Below are 22,539 nucleotides of genomic sequence, written 5' to 3' on the forward strand. Positions count from 1 at the left end.
GAATTGTTTCATTCCTGTCTATTTTAAACTTATCATCTTTGGTCATTTTTGTTTTTGTTTTCTCGGTGTTCAGCTGTAAACATACCTTTGCAGTTTCCTCCTTGACTTTCTTGCTGTCCCAAGCCTCTAGCATTTTCTATTTGTAGCATGCTGTCATCTGCATATAATTTCATTTAAAAAATTACATTCAAAAGAGATCTCGATTATGAGCAAGAATGTTCCAATATAACAAAAGGAGAAAAATCAAAACACAAAAGGAGGAAAAACAAGCCCAGTAGTCTTATATTTCTATAAAATCAGTTCACTTGTAAATTTTGTCAATACATATTTCTTTCAAATGTCACAAGCATCATTAGATTCCAATAAGAGTCTTGAAGGGGACATACACTGACACACAAATTTGTGCCCTATAACATGAAAAGTTCAAGAAAAAACAAATACCAAAGATAAAAAACATTTCTATCAGATATCAGAGGTCCATACCACCTACGCTCCCAAATGTGCAATTTGACAATGTATGTCTTTCCTTAAAATAAACAAACACCCAGCCTCCGCGAAATCAGTGTCTGGACTACACTAAGCCTTTCTTTCCATATTATGGTACAGTAGAGTCTCACTTATCCAACATAAACGGGCCAGCAGAACATTGGATAAGCGAATATGTTGGATAATAAGGAGAGATTAAGGAGATGCCTATTAAACATCAAATTAGGTTATGATTTTACAAATTAAGCACCAAAACATCATGTTATACAACAAATTTGACAGAAAAAGTAGTTCAATATGCAGTAATGCTACGTAGTAATTACTGTATTTACGAATTTAGCACCAAAATATCACGATGTATTGAAAACATTGGCTACAAAAATGTGTTGGATAATCCAGAACGTTGGATAAGCGAGTGCTGGATAAGTGAGACTCTACTGTATCATGAACCTCTCTGGCAGCTCTCCATGGTCCTGATCCTTGTTGATCCTCTCACAGTGGTTATGCAAAATGAAAGAGGGGAAATAAATCATTGAACTCCTAGGTACATTTTGTAAATATGTCTCATGATGTATGGCTCTGAAGTACACTTCATTTGGATTGTGGGGAATGCTGGAATGGCCTCATAATAGATGTACAAAATCTAGAATGTGAAGTCAGGATAAGAATGTATCTTGTCTATTTTCTAAGCAAATGAACACTATTTTGAAGATCCATACTTGTTTTTACTGATGATATGATCCAAACAGTAGACTACCTTGGGATCATTACTTTTATGGACTTTATCTCCCTAGTCAAAATTGCTTTCTGTGTGTGTCAGGAGCGACTTGAGAAATGGCAAGTCGTTTCTGGTGTCTGCAAGGACGTTGCCCAGGGGACGCCTGGATGTTTTGATGTTTTTACCATCCTTGTGAGAGGCTTTTTTCATGTCCCCGCATGGGGAGCTGGAGCTGACAGAGGCAGCTCATCCATGCTCTTCCCAGATTTGAACCGGCAACCTTCAGGTCAGCAGTCCTGTCAGCACAAGGGTTTAACCCATTGCGCCACCGGGGGCTCCTTATTTATACTGTGATTTTTCCTGTGTTTATTACTTCATACAAATTACTAAGGGTACATCTACACTCTAGAAATAATGCAGTGTGACACCACTTTAACTGTCATGGTTCAATGCTATGAATCATGGAAGCTGTAGTTTCACAAAGTCTTTAGCCTTTTCTGGCAAAGAGTGCTAGTGTCTCACCAAGCTACAAATCCCAGGATTGACCTATGGCAGTTAAAATGGCGTAAAACTTGAATTTATTCTACAGTGTAGACATGCCATAAGTCTCCTTCCCCTTGTTCCAGGTAAACCAAGCCTTCAGTGACATCATAAATGGCTGCCAAAAGTACAGACAGTTGCTAGACTGAAGTATTGAGCAGCTGTTTCTAAACAGCTCCTTCTTACATTACCTATATTTATCACAGGAAGGAAGCAGAAAGGGAATACAGTGAGGCACAATGCAAAAGTAGGTGATGAAATGCAGGCAAGGATAGTGTTTCTGACCATATTATGTAATTCTGAAATCTGAGTCATGGGTCAGCTGCAAGTCCTCCTTTGTTCATCTGCCAGATTGGCTCTCTCTGACTCTTTCACCCAGAAAACCAAAGACCACAGTAAAAGAGCCCTAAGAAGACATATATTGTAGTCCAGTGGTTCTCAACCTGGGCTCCCCAGATGTTTTTGACCTACAACTCCCAGAAATCCCAGCCAGTTTACCAGCTGTTAGGATTTCTGGGAGTTGAAGGCCAAAAACATCTGGGGACCACAGGTTGAGAACCACTATTGCAGTTGTTGCTGCTGTTTTTTGCAGTATGACTTTGAGCAAGTCACACTCTCTCAGCCTCAGATGAAGGCAAAGGCAAACCTCCTCTGAAGAAATCTTGCCAAAAAGCCTCCACAATAGGTTCATTTTAGGATGTTCACAATTCTGAAATGACTTGAGGATTAACAACAACAACAACAACAACAACAACAAAAGTCTTCCACCTGATTATAGTGAAGTCTGCTGAAATTGATTTATTTATAAGGATCAACATTCTGCAAGTATTAATGGGGAATCCCATTAAAGGTATGACTACTGGACTGTTATGATTTAAAATAAATTACTGCTTATCATTCTTTTGCAGTTTTGACATTGCCTGATCTTTCTGCAGGTGCCTTAGAGCTTCTTCCAATTAGTGATAACAGTCTAGCATGAGATGTCTTCCTCCGACATTTAAGCAAAGTTGGAAATCTTACAGCCATAATGCTGAGGCTGCCAATTTCCTCGACTGTCCCTCCATTAAAATAAAATAAAAAGCTCATGCAATTAAACTTCTAAATTAACAATTAACCACACAAGGCTATACTGGTTCAGGCATCAATAAAGGTAAGCTGCCTACTTTTAAATGACTACAGTTTTGAGGCTTTGCATTTGCCAGCTTTTCCATTTAGGAAAAGGCTAGCATTAAAATAAGCATTAATGTTTCGCTCTAAAATAAGGGAAGTGAGAGACAGTGGCATTCTGGCTGGCGTATCCACAAACAGGAGTTACTAAAAGTGAGAACAGATCAGCCATCTGCTCGTTCTGCCTTCTGGAGGAGGAAGAAAGCATATTGATTCTAATTCCTACAGGACATGAAACCTCCCCACCATTAAGAGCAGTATTCCATTTTGTCCCAGTTAAGCTTAAATATTTAATAGGCATCTTTGTATCTACCCACTTGAATGGAATCAATTAACCTCCTTGTCAAAAAATTACATATTATTACTTTTTAGAAATGAGATCTTGTTAGGGCTATTTCATTTGATTAATGCTGATGGCTTGAGGTTCCTCAATGCACAAGACTTCTTGGAAGCATGCTCCTTGAGTCACCCAGTGAAGTCTGTAGCTTATTCAAGTAACATATACAGGTTCTTACTATTATGCACATTGATCATCATGAAACAAATATCTAAAATGCTAGGTATAGAGATGGAAAAACCTTCATCCTGCTTCATGAGTTTTGCAAAATATACTCACTAAGTAAACTGGGGCTTATTCCCAGGAGTGTTAGACTATGACTTTGAAGATCAGGATTTGATTCCCACCCAAATACTGGCAATTTCATTTTCATTTATTTTCAGAACAATTTCTAGCATAGGCTTTGTACCTGCATGGTGTGGTGGCTTGAGCATTGGACTGAATCGGATTGTTCTGTTCTGTTCAACATCTTTATTAATGACTTAGATGAAGGGCTAGAAGGCATGATAATCAAGTTTGCAGACGACACCAAACTGGGAGGGATAGCCAATACTCCAGAAGACAGGAGCATAGACAGGAAAGTCTGAAATAAACAGGAAAGCCTGAAATAAAGCAGAGACTGTGGGCAGAACATATGCTTGAACTGCATCTTATATTATTTCAAATCACAACTATACCACCATATATTATGACCATTACAGTAAGGCTGAGAATAGGAGTCCTCCTGTTGTAGCTCAGCCTGTGTTGCCCATGTTAGTGCCTGATATCAATGAGGTTTCTGGGCCTGGGCCTGTGTCTGATTCTGGGCCTGTGCCTGATTGCAATAGGGATGATGGTCTTGACAGGCTTGCCTTAGAGCCAGAGGCTTCTGCAGAACAGAGACCGGAGCTCCAAGGCCAAATTCCTGAAAGAGGCTGCTTTTCTGAGGGAGATTCTTCAGAGACAGATGCAACTGCAAAGGGTAATGAGCTGGCAGATAGGAGGCGAGACTTTTCTAAACAGAGAATTCTCAGCTCCTTCGTCAGTCAGTTTGTCTTCGAGAAAAAAGAGCAGATAAATTATCTGCTGTGAAAGTGAAACTAAATGTCCTATATGGACATTTATAAGTTTCCTATATGGATTTTGATTCATGGTTCCTGTCATGCCAAGTTTTGCTCTTTGAACCCAAGTGTATTTTTTTCCTGGTTCCAGTTTACTAAGTTCATGCCTTGTCTTTTGGGATTTGCTTTGCCTTGTGTTTTTGGATTTTACAACCTTGTACCTTTTGATTTATTCCTGTACCTTGGAAGTGGTGGACTATTGCTGATGTTTTGAAAAAACCTTTTGAGACTTTACCTTTTAATCCTTTTTATTGCTTGGCTTTTATATATATTCTTCAATAAACTGCTTGCTGATATATTAAGTTGACGTGTGTCTTATGGCCAGAAAGGTGTACCTCTGGGATACAACACCTTCCACACAGCCATATAACCCAGAATATCAAGGCAGAAAATCCCACAATATCTGCTTTGAACTGTGTTATCTGAGTCCACACTGCCATATATTCCAGTTCAAAGCAGATAATGTGAGATTTTATTCAGCTATGTGGAAGGGTCCTAGGAGTTCTTGACTTCCAGAGAGACAATGAAAATGATTCACACCGATAACACTAAGATTTGCTGTGTTCACATTCCCTTGGAAATATTATCTGACTCATTTCTTTTGATACCTAAACTCTATTTCTAAATGCTCAACTGAATTATTAAGTGATTACAATGCTATAAATTTGGGGAACTGAATGAAACATTTCACTTTGAAGATTAGAATCATTATGGGTGCACAATGTTATCCCCCACCCCAGATATACCCCTTGACTGTGGCCAGACATTTCCCCTCCCTTTGCTTATATCAACACTGTAGGGCATAGAATAAAGTGTAATTCAATGACAGACTAACAGTAAGATAAGAATCACACTGTATCATCACCAGCAGGTAACACCAGATAGGGAGGCTATAATGAGAGATAGCTGGCATGCAGCACTCAACCCATGTTAACAAGGGGGAAGTGTGGTGAGGGGAGCCAAAGGGAAGGGTCTTTTACACATAGACTACAGTAAGTAAAGGTAAAGGTTTTCCCTTGACATTAAGTCTAGTCGTGTCTGACTCTGGAGTTGATGTTCATTTCAATTTCTACGCCGAAGAGCTGACATTGTCCATAGACACATCCAAGGTCATGTGGCCAGCATGGAGCACCATTACATTCCCGCCGGAGCGGTACCTATTGATCTACTCACATTTGCATGTTTTCGAACTGCTAGGTTGGCAGAAGCTGGGGTTAACAGTGGGAGCTCACTCTGCTCCCAGATTCAAACCGCCAACCTTTTGGTCAGCAAATTCAGCAGCTAAGTGGTTTAATCCACTGCACCACAGGGGGCTACAGTGGACCCTCCATATTCACTGGGAAAGTTGACCATAGAATTGAACTGGAGGACTTACAAACACATAGAAAGGTGTTCTCTTTAGGAATCTCTGGGTCCTTCTCATGGAAATTGACTACAGAGTTGCAATTTCTAGAGAGGACATATTAAATCCAGGAATAATCAAATCTGCAAAAGTTAAACCTCCAAATGTAGATGATGTCCAACTGCACTTTGCTCAAAACAGCCTATCCTCAGAATGTTCCTTAGAAGATATAAGCAAGTCTCTATCTTGGGACTCTGGATGCCAGCAGCAAACATCATACTTCACTCCAGTCACTGCAGAGATAGAACATAGCCCCACATAGAAGTGAGAAAAGGAAGACAAGGCTTGGGGAACAAAGTACAACTATGGGAGATGCTCCCTCTTTTTCTTTTGCTTCCCCCATATACAATTATTAACCTCGTCTTGTTCTCGCACTCTTTTCCTATGCACGTATCAGGAGGAAGGGGTGACAATCCCTTGGGATGACACTCATCCTCAGTTGCAGGTAACTCACATACAGGCGAGCTAATTGCTAAGGAGGACATGTCCTTGGTTGCCTCAGCTTGATTATTAAGTGCTAGGGATGATTTGATGCCAGGGGCATATTGTCAGATATGTGGATGCAAACTTCCCAAATTAAGACACTAAAGTTCTCAAAGGGCTGTTTTATACAACATCCTTTGTATTGCCATTGCCAACAGAATAGTCTGATGTTGGTAAACAAGCCGGAGCTTGACCCAGACAAGTCAGAAGTATTACGTATTACGTATCGGACCAAGGTGAACTTCTGAAAAAGCAGGTTGCAGTCTGGGGGTGCCTCTGGAAAGCCAGGTTGCTGCTATGACTGAGAGTGCCATCACCTAGAACTACAAATCCTGGAGTGTGCACTGCTCTTGGAAAAATGTTCAGAATACATTTTAATGCTTGCCTTGTTGCTGTGTGTCTTCAAATAATTTATGACTTACAGTGACCCTATTGTAAATCATCTTAGCAAGATTCCTTCAGAGGCGGTTAGCCTATGCCTTTCTCTAAACCTGACAGAGTCTGATTTGCCCAGGATCACTGAGTGGGTTCTCATAGTCAAATCCTGGCCTCCAAGGTTGTAGACAAGGGCGCAAATCATTGCACCACAATAGCTTTTAATGCTTTCCCATTACATCCAAAATGAGATGCTATTCACATGTCAGACTTCTGCTACTTGTTTACCAGAGACACAATTATCTCCCAAATGATCTCAGCCAGCAGCTTTATGTTGAGAGGAGACAAATTATGAGACTCCAGAACGTATTAGAAAAATGTTGCCCTAGGGTAAATCGTACTTTTCCAGTGTTACCTCCTGAAAGTGGCCACCTGAGTACAAAAGCAGACACTGAAACACATGCTTGCAATCACCATCTCAGCTTTTGCAGAAAAATATAATTATACTATATATCAAAAATGGGTCCCAGAGAATTAGCGGAAACCCTGGAGCCGTGGTGGCTCAATGGGATAAACCCTTGTGCTGGCTGGACTGCTGACCTGAAGGTCACCGGTTTGAATTGTCGAGATGAGGTGAGCAATATCTCTGTAGACAGCCAATTCTCTCACACTAGAAGTGACTTGCAGTATATTCTCAAGCCACTTCTGACACGATAAAAAAGCAGAAACCCTGTCCTTTTCCAAACATAGACCTCCCACCATGTAAACCAAATGTTTTATCACCAAAAGCTAACTGGATGTCAGATAATATTAGTGTCAGAAAACTAATCCCCCAAAAGGACATGGAGATATGCAGCAATCTAACTTCAGCATGTTGTCCATAAAATGCATATTTATCACCAACCAACCGTGGTGGTGCAATGGGTTAAACCATTGTCCTGGCTGTACTGCTGACCTAAAGGTTGGCAGTTCGAATCTGCGAGATGGAGTGAGCTCCTGTCTGTCAGCTCTAGCTTCGCATGTGGGGACATGAGAGAAGCCTCCCAGCAAAATGGTAACACACCCGGGCATCCCCTGGGGAATGTCTCTGTTGACGACCGATTCCCTCACACCTGAAACAACTTGCAATATGTTCGCTTCTGACATGGTAAAAAAACCCAAAAACAATTAATTGGAGTTTTTGTGTGAGAAAAGCTTTATTTTGGAGTGACCTTCTTTCAGAATAGGTAGAACCTACTTTATGTGATCATCCTGGAAATGCAAAAATCTCACAAATGAGTGGCAGTCTGAACTCCCCCAAATACTTCCATGTTTTCCAGGCTGCAATTGAAAATAATCGCACAGCATGGGACTAAAGGACTCTCTTTCCATCACCTATCTATTTTATATCCAGGAGTGGGGATCAAAGGCAGCTAAGTATGTTCTTGAGTTCCAAGCATGAATGGATGCATTCCTTGACATATCTGCAAATGAAGTGGAGATCAGCCTGCAAAGGATGCAAGTCTTTTTATTCAGCCAGTGCATTGCATCAAAGGAGCCCTTCAAGAAATTTATAACATTGTGTTACTGTCCAAACTGGAGAAGCTCACATACAGTAACCAGCTGAAAAAGTTCCCCCGGATAGCACTGAGGATGTGGTGATGGTGAAGTATCGCTTTGTGAGCTCTGACCCAAACAGAAGCATCTATTTTTGGGATGCTACAGAAATGTTTGCAGCAGTACAGCCTGTTTTTCTCCCAAGCTGATGCCCCTGAAATGTTTCCTGATTCCTGTAGCCCTTACACAGAGCACAAAGAACAGACAACTGGCGGCGTTTCTTTGAAGCTAAATTTATCTTTTCAAATATTCATTGCACTGGTAGCTCTTTCTGAAAATGCTGGGTGGCAGCCTGAAGAGCAGGGAACACTCGAACGGAGCAATAGAGCAGAGGCAGCAAACATTGCTGCACTCACTTGGCAGCTCTGGTGGATCCGTGCCAGTCCAGTCCGGCCGAGCAGATCCATCTTCATGGCACATAGCAATTCGCACATTTAAACACAGGCAAATGAAATACTGGTTTCTCTCAGCAAGTTTTTTTTTTCACTTTTGGCACAGGACGCTTTAGGCTAAATGTATACCCACATCAAAAAAAACATACAAATAAGATTTTCTACATAATGCAGGCTAGAAGGCAAATGTATGGAAAAGGTACCTGGTTTGAATTTGGTAGGATTCTGCAATATCATAAATTTGGAGGTAGGATTAAAAATCTATTCAACCCAATTTGCTACCCAGAAGGCATAATCAGCCATCTCTTCAGCTGTATCTCTCTTCTCATGAAATATGGTGAGCCAAGAGGTTCAAAAGCAAACATCTCTCTATGTCAGTGGTTCTCAGCCTGTGGGTCCCCAGATGTTTTGGTCTTCAACTCCCAGAAATCCTAACAGCTGGTAAACTGGCTGGGATTTCTGGGAGCTGTAGGCCAAAACACTGGGGACCCACAGGTTGAGAAACACTGCTCTATATAAAAGTCAAAGTACTGTATGTATATACACTATATATGTATGCATGTATGTATCTAACATGTCCTCATGGATCTAGACCAAACTTGGTACACATACCATTCATGACCCAACATAAAATACTGGTGGGTTATGGAGGGTAGGCGATAGAGGATAGGAGTTGGAGTCCACCCACATCCAGAGAACCACATTATTCCCACCCATGATGGATATGCACCAACACCAAGTACAGCACTAACAATAAACCAACTATTTCTGTTAGCCATGGCTATCTATGGAAGAATGATAGAAGGGAGCCCCAAGGCAGAATGCTCCAAATGTAGATATTTTCATCTGTAGTGCATCACCCACATCCCTCCCGCCTGGCTCGCTTTTTGGGTCACACACTGAACAGCATGTTCAAACTAATTTCAAGTAAGATTACTGAGCTGCAAGTGATATTTAAAATATGACATTAATTACGAAATCGTGCAATTAATTATAGTCCTTGGAACAATCATGACATCCATCATTTTCTTCTGCTTTGCAGTTTGGTGTACAAGGAAACCAGCATCTGCACTGTAAAGTGAATTCTATTTGACACCATTTTGACTGCCACGGCTCAATTCTATGCAATCATGGGAGCTGTAATTTTACCAGGTCTTCAGCCTTCTCTGCTGATGTGCTGGTGCCTCATCAAACTGCAACTCCCATTATTACATAGCATTGAGCCATGGCAGTGAAAGTGGTGTCAAACTGCATGAATTATAGAATTAATTCTGATGCTCCTATCAAAACCTGGGATCAAGTCTATCCCCTTCTACACTGCCATACAATCCAGATTATCAAAGCAGATAATCCACATCTGTTTTGAACTGGATTATATTAGTCTACACTACCATATAATCCAGTTCAAAGCAGATAATTTGGATTTTATATGGCAGTGTAGAAGGGGCCATAGATTCATTATGCAATCCTGGCCAAGGCCTACATCCCTAGTCATGGTTTTTCTGCCTGTAGAATAGGAAACATACTTGCTGGTATTTGTCCAGGTATTTTGAGCCAGTTTTAGGCCAAAGTCTCATGCAGAAAACATACAAGCAAATAACCACAAAACATTTGATGGATCCAAGCCACTTAAACTGTTATTTTAAAAGGCTTTCGCTTATGCTGGCATTTGGCTTAAAAGCAGCAGCAGCAGCACTTTTGACTCAATAAAGAGACCAGATTCTACCATAAAAACCATTAGCAGTTTTGAGCAGACAAAATCAATATCAAAATTATAGCACTTTGAGTAAAAAAATTGTCCCCAACCAAATGAGCCTTTGGGACTCATCTCAAGACCTGGACTGCAGGGACCACACATGGAGAGTTTCAGAGAGAGGAGTTCAAAATACCATTGAATGGTATATTGCAGTTTGTATTAACTGTTCAGAAAGCAGAATTTCAGTAGCTGTTGCTTCTCACATAGCTTTTCTTTGTGTCAGGAGCAACTTGAGAAACTGCAAGTCACTTCTGCTGTGAGATAATTGGCCATCTGCTGACCAGGGGACACCTGGATGTTTTGATGTTTTTACCATCCTTGTGGGAGGCTTCTCTAATGTCCCCGCATGGAGCTGGAGCTGATAGAGGGAGCTCATCCATGCTCTTCCCAGGTTGGATTCGAACCATCAACCTTCAAGTCAGCAACCCAATCTTCATGTCAGCCGTCCTGCTGACAGAAGGCTTTAACCCACTGCGCCACTGGTGCTCCTCTCTCCCATAGCACTTTATGAAACCCTGCTGGTTTGCTTTTAATTACTCTGATTTTATCTGCTTGGATTTTAATGTATTGTCCATTATTTTATTTTGTGTATCGTTGGAATGTTTTAAGTTTTGTCAAATATGTTGTGTTGTTGTTTTGGGCTTGTTCCTGTTGTGAGCCGCCCCGAGTCCCTTCGAGGAGATGGGACGGGATATAAAAATAAAGATGATGATGATGATGATTATAGCTGTAACTACATGAAAAATGCACAGAAGGCTTTTTAAGGGGGGAAAGTGGGGTGCAAGTAAATGTTGTTCTCATCATTAGCATTGAGATAGTGTTTCCCCACAATTAGCAAACTCATTCCACTGTATTCTTATGTCTGAATGCATCTCCCTTTATGAGCCAGCTAGAACACTAAGATCTGCCAGGTAGGTCCTGCTCTTGGTCCCGCGGCCCTTGCAGGGACAAGACACAGGGACTTCTCGGTGGCAGCCCCTCTACTGTGGAACTCCCTCCCCATTGAGATTAGATTGGCCCCCTCCCTCCTAGCAACTTAAGACCTGGTTGTTCAAGAAGGCATTTGGTGAATGAAGGGAGTATTGAAATATGAAAATAGTTAAGATAAACTTGGGATTGATGCAAAACTTAAATGTTTTATGTTGTGTTTGTGATTGTTTTACACATGTAAGGCATTGAATGTTTGCCATGGATTATGTTGTGAACTGCTTTGAGCCCCCCAGGGGTGAGAAAAGTGGTATATAAATACAATAAATATAACAACAACAACAACGGGCACATCTACACTGTAAAATTGATGCAGTTTGACACCACTTTAACTACCATGGCTTAATGAGTTGGCAAGGATTATCAATTCACTCCATGCTTGTGCATGCTTCGAAGGAATTTTCCATACAGTTGAATCTGAGTCACAGATAACTTCAGGACCTTGGATAGCTCCAAAGGCCAAGCTGAAAACCATGTTCTATTTCCCAGCCAAAAGAGTGCATGTAGCTGTAGACTTAATGCAGTTTCATACACCCCTTAAACTGCCATGGCTCCATGCTTTGGAATACTGGGAATTGCAGTTTTGCCATGTTTGTGGGAGTTATAGTTTTACAAGACCTTTAGCCTGGGTTTATGATTTTGGATGGCGTGATTTTAATTATTTTTTTAAATTGACTTGTTTTAATGTTTTGGTTTTAATCTGTATATTTTATTATATGTATGTCTATGGCATTGAATTGCTGCCTATTTGTAAAGCCACTCTGAGTCCCCTTTAGGGTGAGGGCAGGATATAAATACAGTAAATAAATAAATTTTCTGCCAAAGGGCTGGTGCCTCACTCAACTACAAATTCCAGTATTCCACAGCAGTTAAAGTGGTGTCAAAGTGCACTAATCCTGCACTGTAGATGCCTCCTTAGTTAAATGGTACCTTGCATTTTCTCATCAACTGCCCTGAGTAAGACTGTATGGAGAAAATAATAATAATAATTTTATTTCTTACCCTACTCTCCTCATGGCTCGAGGGGGGTTACAGAATAATTAAAATACATAAAGACCATTGTAAAAACACTACAGATATAGATACACACATTAAAACGTATTTCTATAAAAGCTACATATTAAAATGTGTTTCTTAAAAAATACACATTAAAATACACAAAATAGAGATTAAACAAAGTATACACATTTAAAATTAATGCTTAAAGACTGTTTGGGTGAACAGTTACTAAATAAAAACAAGAAAGCTACTTTTTTCATCTCTAACCAAAATTTGTCATGGTTTCCTAATGTTTTAAAATATATTAATTATTATTATGATGTATTTACCACCTGCCATAGCTTATAGCAGGGCACAACATGGTTTATTTATTTATTTCGTGTAAAAAGCATTGCATGAAATAAGTTTAAAACTGATAAAATAAAGGAATCACAAGCAGCTAAATAGTTTTAGATCCAAAACGGGCAACAGTGACTGCATTGTCTGTAGCTTTAAATAGTTCTTCCTCTGTGCATGAGGCAGGGCACTGCGGGCAAGCATATGGATGCGGAGGAGTTGTTTGTTCAACTCCACAGTCACACATGGTGGAGGATTCCTAGATAGTGCCATTTTGCCAGGCTGTCTTTTGATCTGCCAACTCCACTTCTGGGTCTGTTCAGGGATTTCCAAGTTACCCATTCTTGGTTTGCCCCTGGAAGAAGACCCTCATGGGGGCCATCCAGTTAAAATTGCCTGATTTTGCTGTCCACAGGAATATTCTTTCTGTTGCTGGAGGAACATTTAGAGGAGTAGTGGTTCTCATGAAACTTTTCCTTGATTTAAGTCTACTGGGAGGAGGCTGATAGCTATAGAGTGGGTAGCTTTCACAGTATTCAACCTTATTTCTCTTGCAGTTGGCCACATTGTTTTACAACATGGTTAAAAGAGAGAGGAAAAAAAACACAAGACAATTAAAATACATGTAATGGATACACACAGGTAAAATATTGATTAAAACTCATGGATAAAGTGCAAGTTAATATAATATTAAAATTCTGTGATGATATATTCAATCAATCAAATCTTCATTATGCTCATAGACCAGCATAGGAGAGTGGGGCACAGTCTCATAAAAGCATTAATACATTAAAATCATTGGGAATCTAGGCTAAAAGCTAAAATGCAGAGGTATATTAAAAAGCTAAACAGGAATACTATGTTAAATACATAAAAGATATATGTGTCTAATAATGTAGATTTTGGAAAAACTAATTAAAATGGCTATATATGGTGTGTAGGGTAAGAAATAAAATTATTATTATTATTACTTAAGTGTTAGGAAGCACTTCCTCCTCTCGCCACATTTTTTAAAGTAAGACTTTAAAGCAATCACTAAACCATTCCTTGTGTGGGATGAGACTAATTCTTTGCCCGCTTCTCAGGAACCAATGATGGAGGGAGAGAGAAAAGGGGACAAAAAGGGAAGGACATTTTTTTAAACAATGGGATGAAGCCACTTCAAACAGTCATGAAAGGGGCAGAAAAGCTGGGGTTTTGAGGTTGTGCCTCCTTCTACACTGTCCCAGGATCTGATCTCAGGTTATCTGCTCTGAACTGGATTATATGAATCTCCACTGCTATATAATCTGGGACAAGGAGATAATCTGAGGGGCCTTTCATGCAGCCATAAAGGTAAACGTAAAGGTTTTCCCTTGATGTTAAGTTTAGTAGTGTCCGACTCTGGGGGTTGGTGCTCATCTCCATTTCTAAGCCGAAGAGCCAGTGTTGTCCGTAGACACCTCCAAGGTCATGTGGCCGGCATGACTTCATGGAGCGCCGTTACCTTCCCGCCGGATCGGTACCTATTGATCTACTCATATTTGCATGTTTTCGAACTGCTAGGTTGGCAGGAGCTAGGGCTAACAGCGGGCGCTCATTCCGCTCCCGGGATTTGAACCTTAGTAGTTATACACTATTTTAAGTCTTTATCAACCAATCATGTGTTCATAAATCACCTTCTCCTCCCGTTGCCTCCTTTTCTCTCCTTTTGGCTTCTCCTTCCTCCCTTCCTTAGGCTGTAAATTGTAATTTTTTTCTGATTTATAATAGTCTTTTAGAGTTTATTGAAAAAGCACGATATAGTGAATCTGCGAAAAGTAAACCGCGAAGCAGTGAGGGAACACTATGCACAATATCTTCTTTGAACTGGATTATCTGAATCCACATTGCCATATAATCCAGTTCAATGTGAGTTTTATACAGCTGTGAGGAAGAAGCCTGAGATCAGATCCTGGGATATAAGGACTGTGTCCCCTTCCACACAGCAGTATAAAATCCCCATTGAACTGGATTATATGGCAGTGTGGACTCAGATAATCCAGTTCAATGCCGATATTGTGGATTATCCGCCTTGATATTCTGGGCTATATGGCAGTGTCGGTCCATACAGTGCCTCTGCACCAAATCTCGAGGGAAGGGACCACCAAAGGAACGGCACCCTGACGCAAGACCTCCCTCCTTCTCTCTTCCCTGGGCCGAACTGCTGCAACGCGACTGGGAAGGAAACGCGCACCAATCCTCCTCCCGCCCCTCACAACAGGAATGGCTTCTTCCGCTCTCGGCCCGCATTCGCGCTTCCTGGGTCGTACCACCTCCCACGTCGGGGGAGGGGAGAGAAATAGGGAAGAGGAGGGAGGAAGGCTCGCGCCCCTTCTCCTTCTTCCAAGTGGCTGCTAGCTAAACGGTCAAACGAGGCCTTTGACGTCACTCAGAAAGTGAAAAAGGAAGAGAGAGAGAGAGAGAGAGAGAGAGAGAGAGGACGGCGGCAACCATTCGGGGAGGGAGAAAGCGCGCGCGCTCGCTCACTCATTGGCTCGGCCCTCCTCTGCGCTCGCGCACTCATCGGCTTGGCCCTCCCCTGCGCGCGCGCGAGCGCTGCGTCGCGTGCCTGTCCCTGCCTCGCCTCGCGCTCGCCTTTCTGAGGCATTCGCCGCTGCCGCCGCGATGAGGGAAGGAGCTGCCCGGCCTCGCTGATGAGCGAGCCCCCTCCTCGCCGCCTCAGACACAAGACTTGCCTTTCCCTTTTTGAGGGAAGCGATGAGCCATGAAGCCGCCTGGAAGGAGAAGTCCTCTGCGGCAGACCTCCTCCTCTTCTTCCTCGCCTCGTCTTCCTCCTCCTCCTCCGCTGCCCCGCTCCCTCCGCTGGGCCTGGCTGCTGGCTTTCCTCCTCGGCTGCCTCGGAGGGGTCATTGCGGACACCGGTGAGTCAGCGCGGGAGAAGGGAAGGAAGCCTCTGCGAAGCTGCAGCCTCCTCGCCTCACTTTCACTGCCATGTTGCTTTCTATGGACATCCTGGGAGTTACTGTTCTGCAAAGTCTGTAGCCCTCTCTGCCACACGGGGCTCACCCCATAATCCCATAGCATTGAGGCATGGCAGTTAAAGTGATGCCCAACTGCATTAAAGCAACAGTGGAAGTGCATCCACTGTTAAATCGTGATAATATTGTTCCGCAAGAGTAGACCAGACTATCCCAGGCCCCTTATACACAGATGAATAAAATGCCACATTATCTGCTTTGAACTGGAATATATAGCACTGTGAACGCCTTTCCACACAGCCATGTAACCCAGAAAATCGCACAATATCTTCTTTGAACTGGGTTATCTGAGTCCACACTGCCATATAACCCAGTTCAAAGCAGATAATGTGAGATTTTATTCAGCTGCGTGGAAGGGGCCTTAGATAACCCAGTTCCAAATTGATATTGTGGGATTTTCTGCCTCGATTTTCTGGGTTATATGGATATGTGGAAGGGCTCCCAGTCACCTTCTACAGTGCCTATATCCCAGGATCTGATCCCAGATTATCTGCTTTACACTGGATTATATAGGGCCCCTACCACACATCTTAATAAAATCCCACCATTTCTGCTTTGAACTGGAATATATGGTAGTGTGAACTCAGAGCCATATAACCCAGAATATCATGGCAGAAAACCCCACAATATCTTCTTTGAACCGGGGGCCTTTCCACACAGCCCTATATCCCAGAATATCAAGGCAGAAAATCCAACAATATCAACTTTGAACTTGGTTATCTCAGTCCACACTCAGATAATGTGGGATTTTCTGCCTTGATATTCTGGGATATAGGGCTGTGTGGAAAGGCCCTGGGCTATCTGAGGCCCCTTCCACACAGCTGAATAAAATCCCATATTATCCACACTGCCATATATCCCAGTTCAAGCAGATAATATTGATATTTGGGTTATATGGCTGTGTGGAAGGGCCCTCAGATATCCCAGTTTAAAGCAGATATTGTGGATTTTATGCCTTGATATTCTGGGTTATATGGCTGTGTGGAAGGGCCCTGGGTATGTTGTTTAGCCTGCAGAAGAGAAGGTTGAGAGGAGACATGATAAATATGTGAAAGGATGTCATAAGGAGGTCACCCTTTCCACACTGCACCTTTATCCCAGGATCTGATCCCAGATTATCTTTTTATCCCAAATTATCTGACAGCGTAAGCTCATATATTCCAGTTCAAAGCAGATAATCTAGGATCAGATCTTGGGATAAAGGAGCAGCGTGGAAGGGGCCTAGGACTTGGAGCAATGGTTTCAAACTTCAGGAAAGGAGATCCCGCCTGAACATCAGAAAGAGCTTCCTGACTGTAAGAGCTGTTCAGCAGTGGAACTCTCTGCCCCGGAATGTGGTGGAAGCTCCTTCCTTGAAAACTTTTAAACAGAGGCTGGATGGCCACCTGTCAGGGATACTTTGATGGCAGGGAGTTTAACTAGATGGCCCATGTGGTCACTTCCAGCTCTGATACTCTATAATTCTGTAATTCTATAAATCTGATTTCAGGTCATTGCTTCCCCTTGAAGGTAATGTTGACACTTGTCATTTCATTTCCCTTTATTACTTCTTAGGATAGTCAGGAGAATCCGTGTGAGCTCTCGCTATATTAATTCTATACCTCCTTAGCAGCAGCAGCAGCTCTTTTCAGACAAGACTCCTCTCTCTGCCTGTCACACAGAGCTTTTCTTCCTCATAAGTTCTTCCATGCACGTACTTCCACGCACATATTTGTTTCCCTCTTGACGCAATCCCATCTCATCGCCTCCTTGTCAGGCTTTGGTAGGAACAGGCCAGGACTGCAGCTTTGGCTCATCTCTCTTGGGAAGAGACCACAAGGGCTATTTACCCAGCCCAACCCCCTGCCATGCCCCTTTCTTTATATAGGTTGAGCATCCCTTTCCTGGAAGCCCGAAATACTCCCAAATTGAGTAGCTGAGAGCATGAAACATTGACTTTCTCATGGTTTCAGTATACACAGACTTTGGTCTCTTCCACACAGCTGTATAAAATCCACATTGAACTGGGTTATATGGTAATGTGGACTCAGATAATCCAGTTTAAAGCAGATATTGTGGGTTATCTGCTTTGATATCCTGGGTTATATGGCTGTGTGGAAGGGTTCTTTGTTTCATGCACAACATCTAAAATTGCTTCCATATATGATGTATATGGAAACTTAAACAAATATTGTGTTCTGTCTCCAAGAAACCTCATTCTCTACATATATGCAGATATAAGTATTCCAAAATCTGCGGGACAAAATCCTAAATCCCAAACATTTCTGGTTTATAAGAGATACTCAGCCTGTATAGCTTCACACGTAGGGATGTGCATAGAATGATGGGCCAAAAATGAGGAATATTCAGGCTGTATTGGTACAACATATTGCTTCAAACTTAGGATGATGGGCAAGAAATGATTTCAAATGGTACCAAGGAAGCAGAAGGTTTTTAGAGGTTTCTGCAGGATTTTTAGACAAAACAAATCTAGCTTGTCATAGAGATGGTTTTTTTGGGTCTTTATCTGTTCTTACCATTCTGAATGCACCTTTTGCAGACAGAATTGAGGTTTTGGTGCATTCAGATCACTCAGAAATTTTGTCTGCAGAAAGATACTGCCTGATATCCATAAAGCAAATGATGTATACATGTTTGCTCAACCCCCCCCCCCCCCCCCCCCCAGAGTTTATTGGGACTTTTGGTAAATTTGCTTTAGGTTACAATTAAAGTTACAGTGAAAACTTACAGTGTAAAAGAAATTGGTTAATGTGTAGTGCTCATGGGCTACATTTGTATGTAGATTTCTATATGGGTAAAATTTAGCCACTAAATATTTGGCATGAAAAGTTGACAGAAACAGAGTAATGAAATAGGGTGATTATTACTAGAAGTTTTCTTGAATTTGAAATCTGGGTCTTTGTATAGTTGAAATATACAGTATTGTGATGTTCCTGTATAGCCCTAAATAAGGCACAATAGGGAAATGCCCACATTTAAGTAAAATGTGTTCGATTAGTCAGAGTATCTGTAGTGGAATTGAAAACGTATTATAAATTGTTCCTGGTTCCTTTGTGAATTCATGATAGGTTTTCCTGTCTTCCTTAGCTCTGCATTGGAATGAAACTGCAGAAGAAAGGACTCTGGTGGATGAAGACACTGCATTTCAACAGACTAACAGTAGTAGCAGCAAAAATAATAGTCATAGCACTGCATTCCAAAAAGAAATCACATTGCCTTCAAGACTTGTCTATTATCTGAACAAAGACTCTGAAAGTCCTTACCATATTTTGGATACTAAGACAAGGCACCAGCAAAAACATAATAAGGTAAGGCTTTTTTTAAAAAAGCATGCAGTACTGCACCTACTATTTTAAAAAGGATATAGTACTGAGTCTCAAAATAGGAATATCTCTTAAAGAACTGTCTTTTGTAATTTGTGTTCAGTGGATCTGTAATACTTCAGAAATCATTTCACTTTTCTTAAAACTAAATGTTGTATCAATTAAAAAGATGGGTAATGATTACATACAGTGGCATCTTCTTGCTGATATAGGGTGCCAGGACGTCTTGTAACTAAATCTTCAGCATTGTTATTCTCATCGGAAAAATAGTAATACAGATCAGGCCCGTAGCCAGGATTTTGTTTCGGGAGGGGCTGGGATTTTGGTTCGGGGGGGGGGGGGTGGCTGAGTCTGAGCGGGGGAGGGTCTATCCTAGCAAACCTTTTGTATCATTATCCCAAGACCCTCTTGTGCCTCCTCTATAGTTGAATGATTCCATGAACTCCCATTGCTGGCACTGATGGGATATATTGAGCATGGTGATCAGATCATGATATCAATAAACAAAACAGTTTAAATAATAAATGTAAGGCCTTCTCGCGGATCACCCTGAGAATTTCAGGGGGGGGGGGCTGAAGCCCCTCAAGCCCCCCCCCCCCCCCCCCCAGGCTACATGGCTGATACAAATCAAATATAGAATAAACTCTTGTTCCCTCATTTCTCTACAGGCACAGAATATTTTTCCTCCTGAATAGTTTACGGATTAGAGAGAATGGTAGGGAAATAGTTGAGTAGTCAAATATCTCTCTTACTGTGATGGGTGGATGCCAGGCCCTGCCAGGCCCAAACACTTCATTTCAAGTAGAAAGATATGGATTAAGTAATATAATCTTGTTCCTACTAAGGTTAGTATTTAAGTCCATCATAATTAGCTTCTCCCATTCATTTTAGTGGGACTAAATCACTTCAATAGAATTGTTTGATTGCTTTTTAAAACTTCTGTAAAATGAGATTTTAGCTGTTTTAAAATATTGTAATCTGCTTTGGGTGCTATGATGAAAGATAAGATATAAAATAAACAATGAAATGAATGAATGAATTTAGGCCACAGTATGTAAATGTATATTAGAAGAGAAATGTGAATGAATCTGCCATTGCCTGAGCCTGTATTTAGATATAAGGCTATTGTTTTAAACTGTAATTTATCTGACTTTCTTGTCCAAACCCTCCCTTCTCTGCTCATTCACCTAAATAGCTAGCACCTTTCTCTCTGAATGACAGAATACATCCAGTCGGAGGCTTCTTCTAAACCTTTATTCATAGTATGATCTCATGGTGAAAAGGCAGCATTTTCTCTCATTAGTAATATTATATGACTAAACCTCTCCAAACTGCAGTACATGAGAACTCTAGAAGCACCAAACATTAAACTTTAAGAAAAAAACCTGATATAATTGATTGTGATTCAAATATGCCTGTGCTTGCACACAAAATGCTTCTACTGCATGTTATTTATTTCTTTATATATTAAAATGTTTCTATCTCACCCTAGTCCTAAAGATTTCTCAATGAGATACAAGCAGTAAAACCATCTTGAAACAATTAATTAAATATGTTAAATAACTATAAAACAGTTATTTATGAAATAGATCAATTCAACAGAATAAAATAGACGGCAAAATCCATAACCCAACAGATCAGAACCAAATGGCTCTTGATCCCAAAGTCTTGGATGATAGCTGCCAAAGTAAGAGCAGTGCCAGTTAGACATATAAGGGGCATGTATTTCAAACCTGACATGCCACAGCAAAAAGGCCCTTCCACATGTTTCTTGGCAAAACTCAGACAAGAAAATATTTTTTCTCTTCTTTCTGCAGCCTCTTGTACTAAGAGCTGTTTGAGAGTGGAATATGCTGCATTTGAGCATGACTGAATCTCCTTTTTTGGAGGTTTTTAAGCAAAGTCTGTCCATCTCTCAGGGTGTGCGTGTGTGTGCTTTGTTTGTTCCTGATGACAGCGGTTTAGGTTGGATGGCACTTGTGGTCTCATCCAACTCTATGACTAGAAAATATGTTGCTCTGTAGGGTACTCCAGCCTTTAAAAGTTGGTTTGGAGGGAGTGCACCAGGACATTTCAGGAGCTAGCATGGTATAGCCATGGATGCATGTGTGCCTGGGGATCTTGGCTCTTTGGGATTTGGCATTAAGTTGCAATTTTGTAATGGTTTTTGCACCATTCTACCACAAATGGGACAAACTTTAGGCTTTCATATTGTAACAGAGGAGCCATTAATTTTAATGTTAGATAGATTGTGCTTATTCAGAAATTAGGAGAATAGAGATCCTTAACTACTGAGAAGAATTGGGATTTTGGTAGATAATTGCAGAAATGTTAATCAGCCAAAGGTACCTAATATATTTTGTGGATTAAACAGAACTATTTCTGTTCTTTGCACTTAAAAAAAACCTAGGGATTGAACCTGAGGCCCTTTGCCTGCACAACCTTTGTTGTATCACTCAAATACAGTTCTTTTCCTGACATTCTTTCATGTAACATCCTGGTTGATTAGTGAAATTGTTCTTGCAGACTTTATCCTCTTTTTATGCCTTGCTGTTTTAGCATGTTGCAGCCAGCAGTGATGATTTCCTGTGCTTTCTGTAATCATTTTTTTTCTGCCTGGTGGCAAAATAGGAAGGGGGCAGCTTCTCCAAGAGCTATTTTTTCATCAGCAATTTTCTAGCACAGGAAAACCATAAAATTGTTAGTTTTTACTACAGCATTCATGGTACATAGTGGTAGCAAACTCAGTATTCCAAGTACCAGAATACAGAAAAATAACATCCATGTTGAAGAGAGAGGTATCAACAGACCCAGGAGAATCGCAGTGTTTGCAGACTTAGTAACTATTTTAGAATGGGGAAGGACTAAATAAGGAAACTTAAAACAGCCCATTGTAATCTAAGCATGCTCACTGGGCATTATAGGTTGGATGACTATTGGCAGGATGAGTTGGGGTGTATAGCTCAGGCACACCACATTGCATTTTTATCAGGTTCTATTTCTAGTGAGCTTTTAGGTGATTGCTACCTAGTCTAGTGCTCAGCTCTGCCAATTGGAAACCATCCTGTTTTTCCATGTTCTTTGATAGTAGTGACCTCTTCTCCTGAGTACAGGTTGCACATTAGGATAATCAAAAGTTGTGGCATGCTAATGTCTTGAGAACAATCCATACATTTTCACAATCCATACATTCTGCACAATCAAAGGCTATGCTATAATTTATAAATCACAGGTTAATTTTCTTCTGAAATACTTTAGTATGATCTATAATCCAACCTGGTGTCTCCTTGTTTTCTGAATACAGCTTGGACGCCTGACATTCCTTGCTCCATGTATGGTAAAAGTCTTGATTCTAGAATTTAGAGCATTACTTTGTTTCTACAGAAATTTAATGCAACAGTTTTGTGTTTACTGTTATTAGTGTCCCCTTTTTATATATTGAAAGATATATCAAGAATTTCCGAACTGTAGGGCATTGTTTTGTTTTCGATATTTGTTAGCAGTTTTTACGCAGTTAGTATT

At 41.0% G+C, this 22,539-nt stretch overlaps 1 protein-coding gene across 8 annotated transcripts in view; it reads left to right on the plus strand.

Annotated features, from left to right (window-relative positions):
- Window positions 1-15,197: 15,197 nt before the first annotated feature.
- Window positions 15,198-22,539, plus strand: part of adam23 (ADAM metallopeptidase domain 23) — a 79,819-nt gene continuing 72,477 nt past the window's right edge. For 2 of the 8 annotated variants that reach the window (XM_062962449.1, XM_062962453.1), the window contains exons 1-2: window positions 15,215-15,577; window positions 18,782-19,002. In XM_062962449.1, coding sequence (XP_062818519.1) covers window positions 15,421-15,577; window positions 18,782-19,002 — 378 coding nt within the window. In that variant the 5' untranslated portion in view covers window positions 15,215-15,420. Of the gene's footprint in view, window positions 15,578-18,781; window positions 19,003-22,539 lie in introns of all 8 variants that reach the window. The other 6 variants (XM_062962467.1, XM_062962457.1, XM_062962461.1 and 3 more) reach the window with 6 other exon arrangements.

This window comes from Anolis carolinensis, chromosome 1 (genome assembly GCF_035594765.1).
Source record: "Anolis carolinensis isolate JA03-04 chromosome 1, rAnoCar3.1.pri, whole genome shotgun sequence".
Classification (NCBI taxonomy): Eukaryota; Metazoa; Chordata; class Lepidosauria; order Squamata; family Dactyloidae; genus Anolis; species Anolis carolinensis.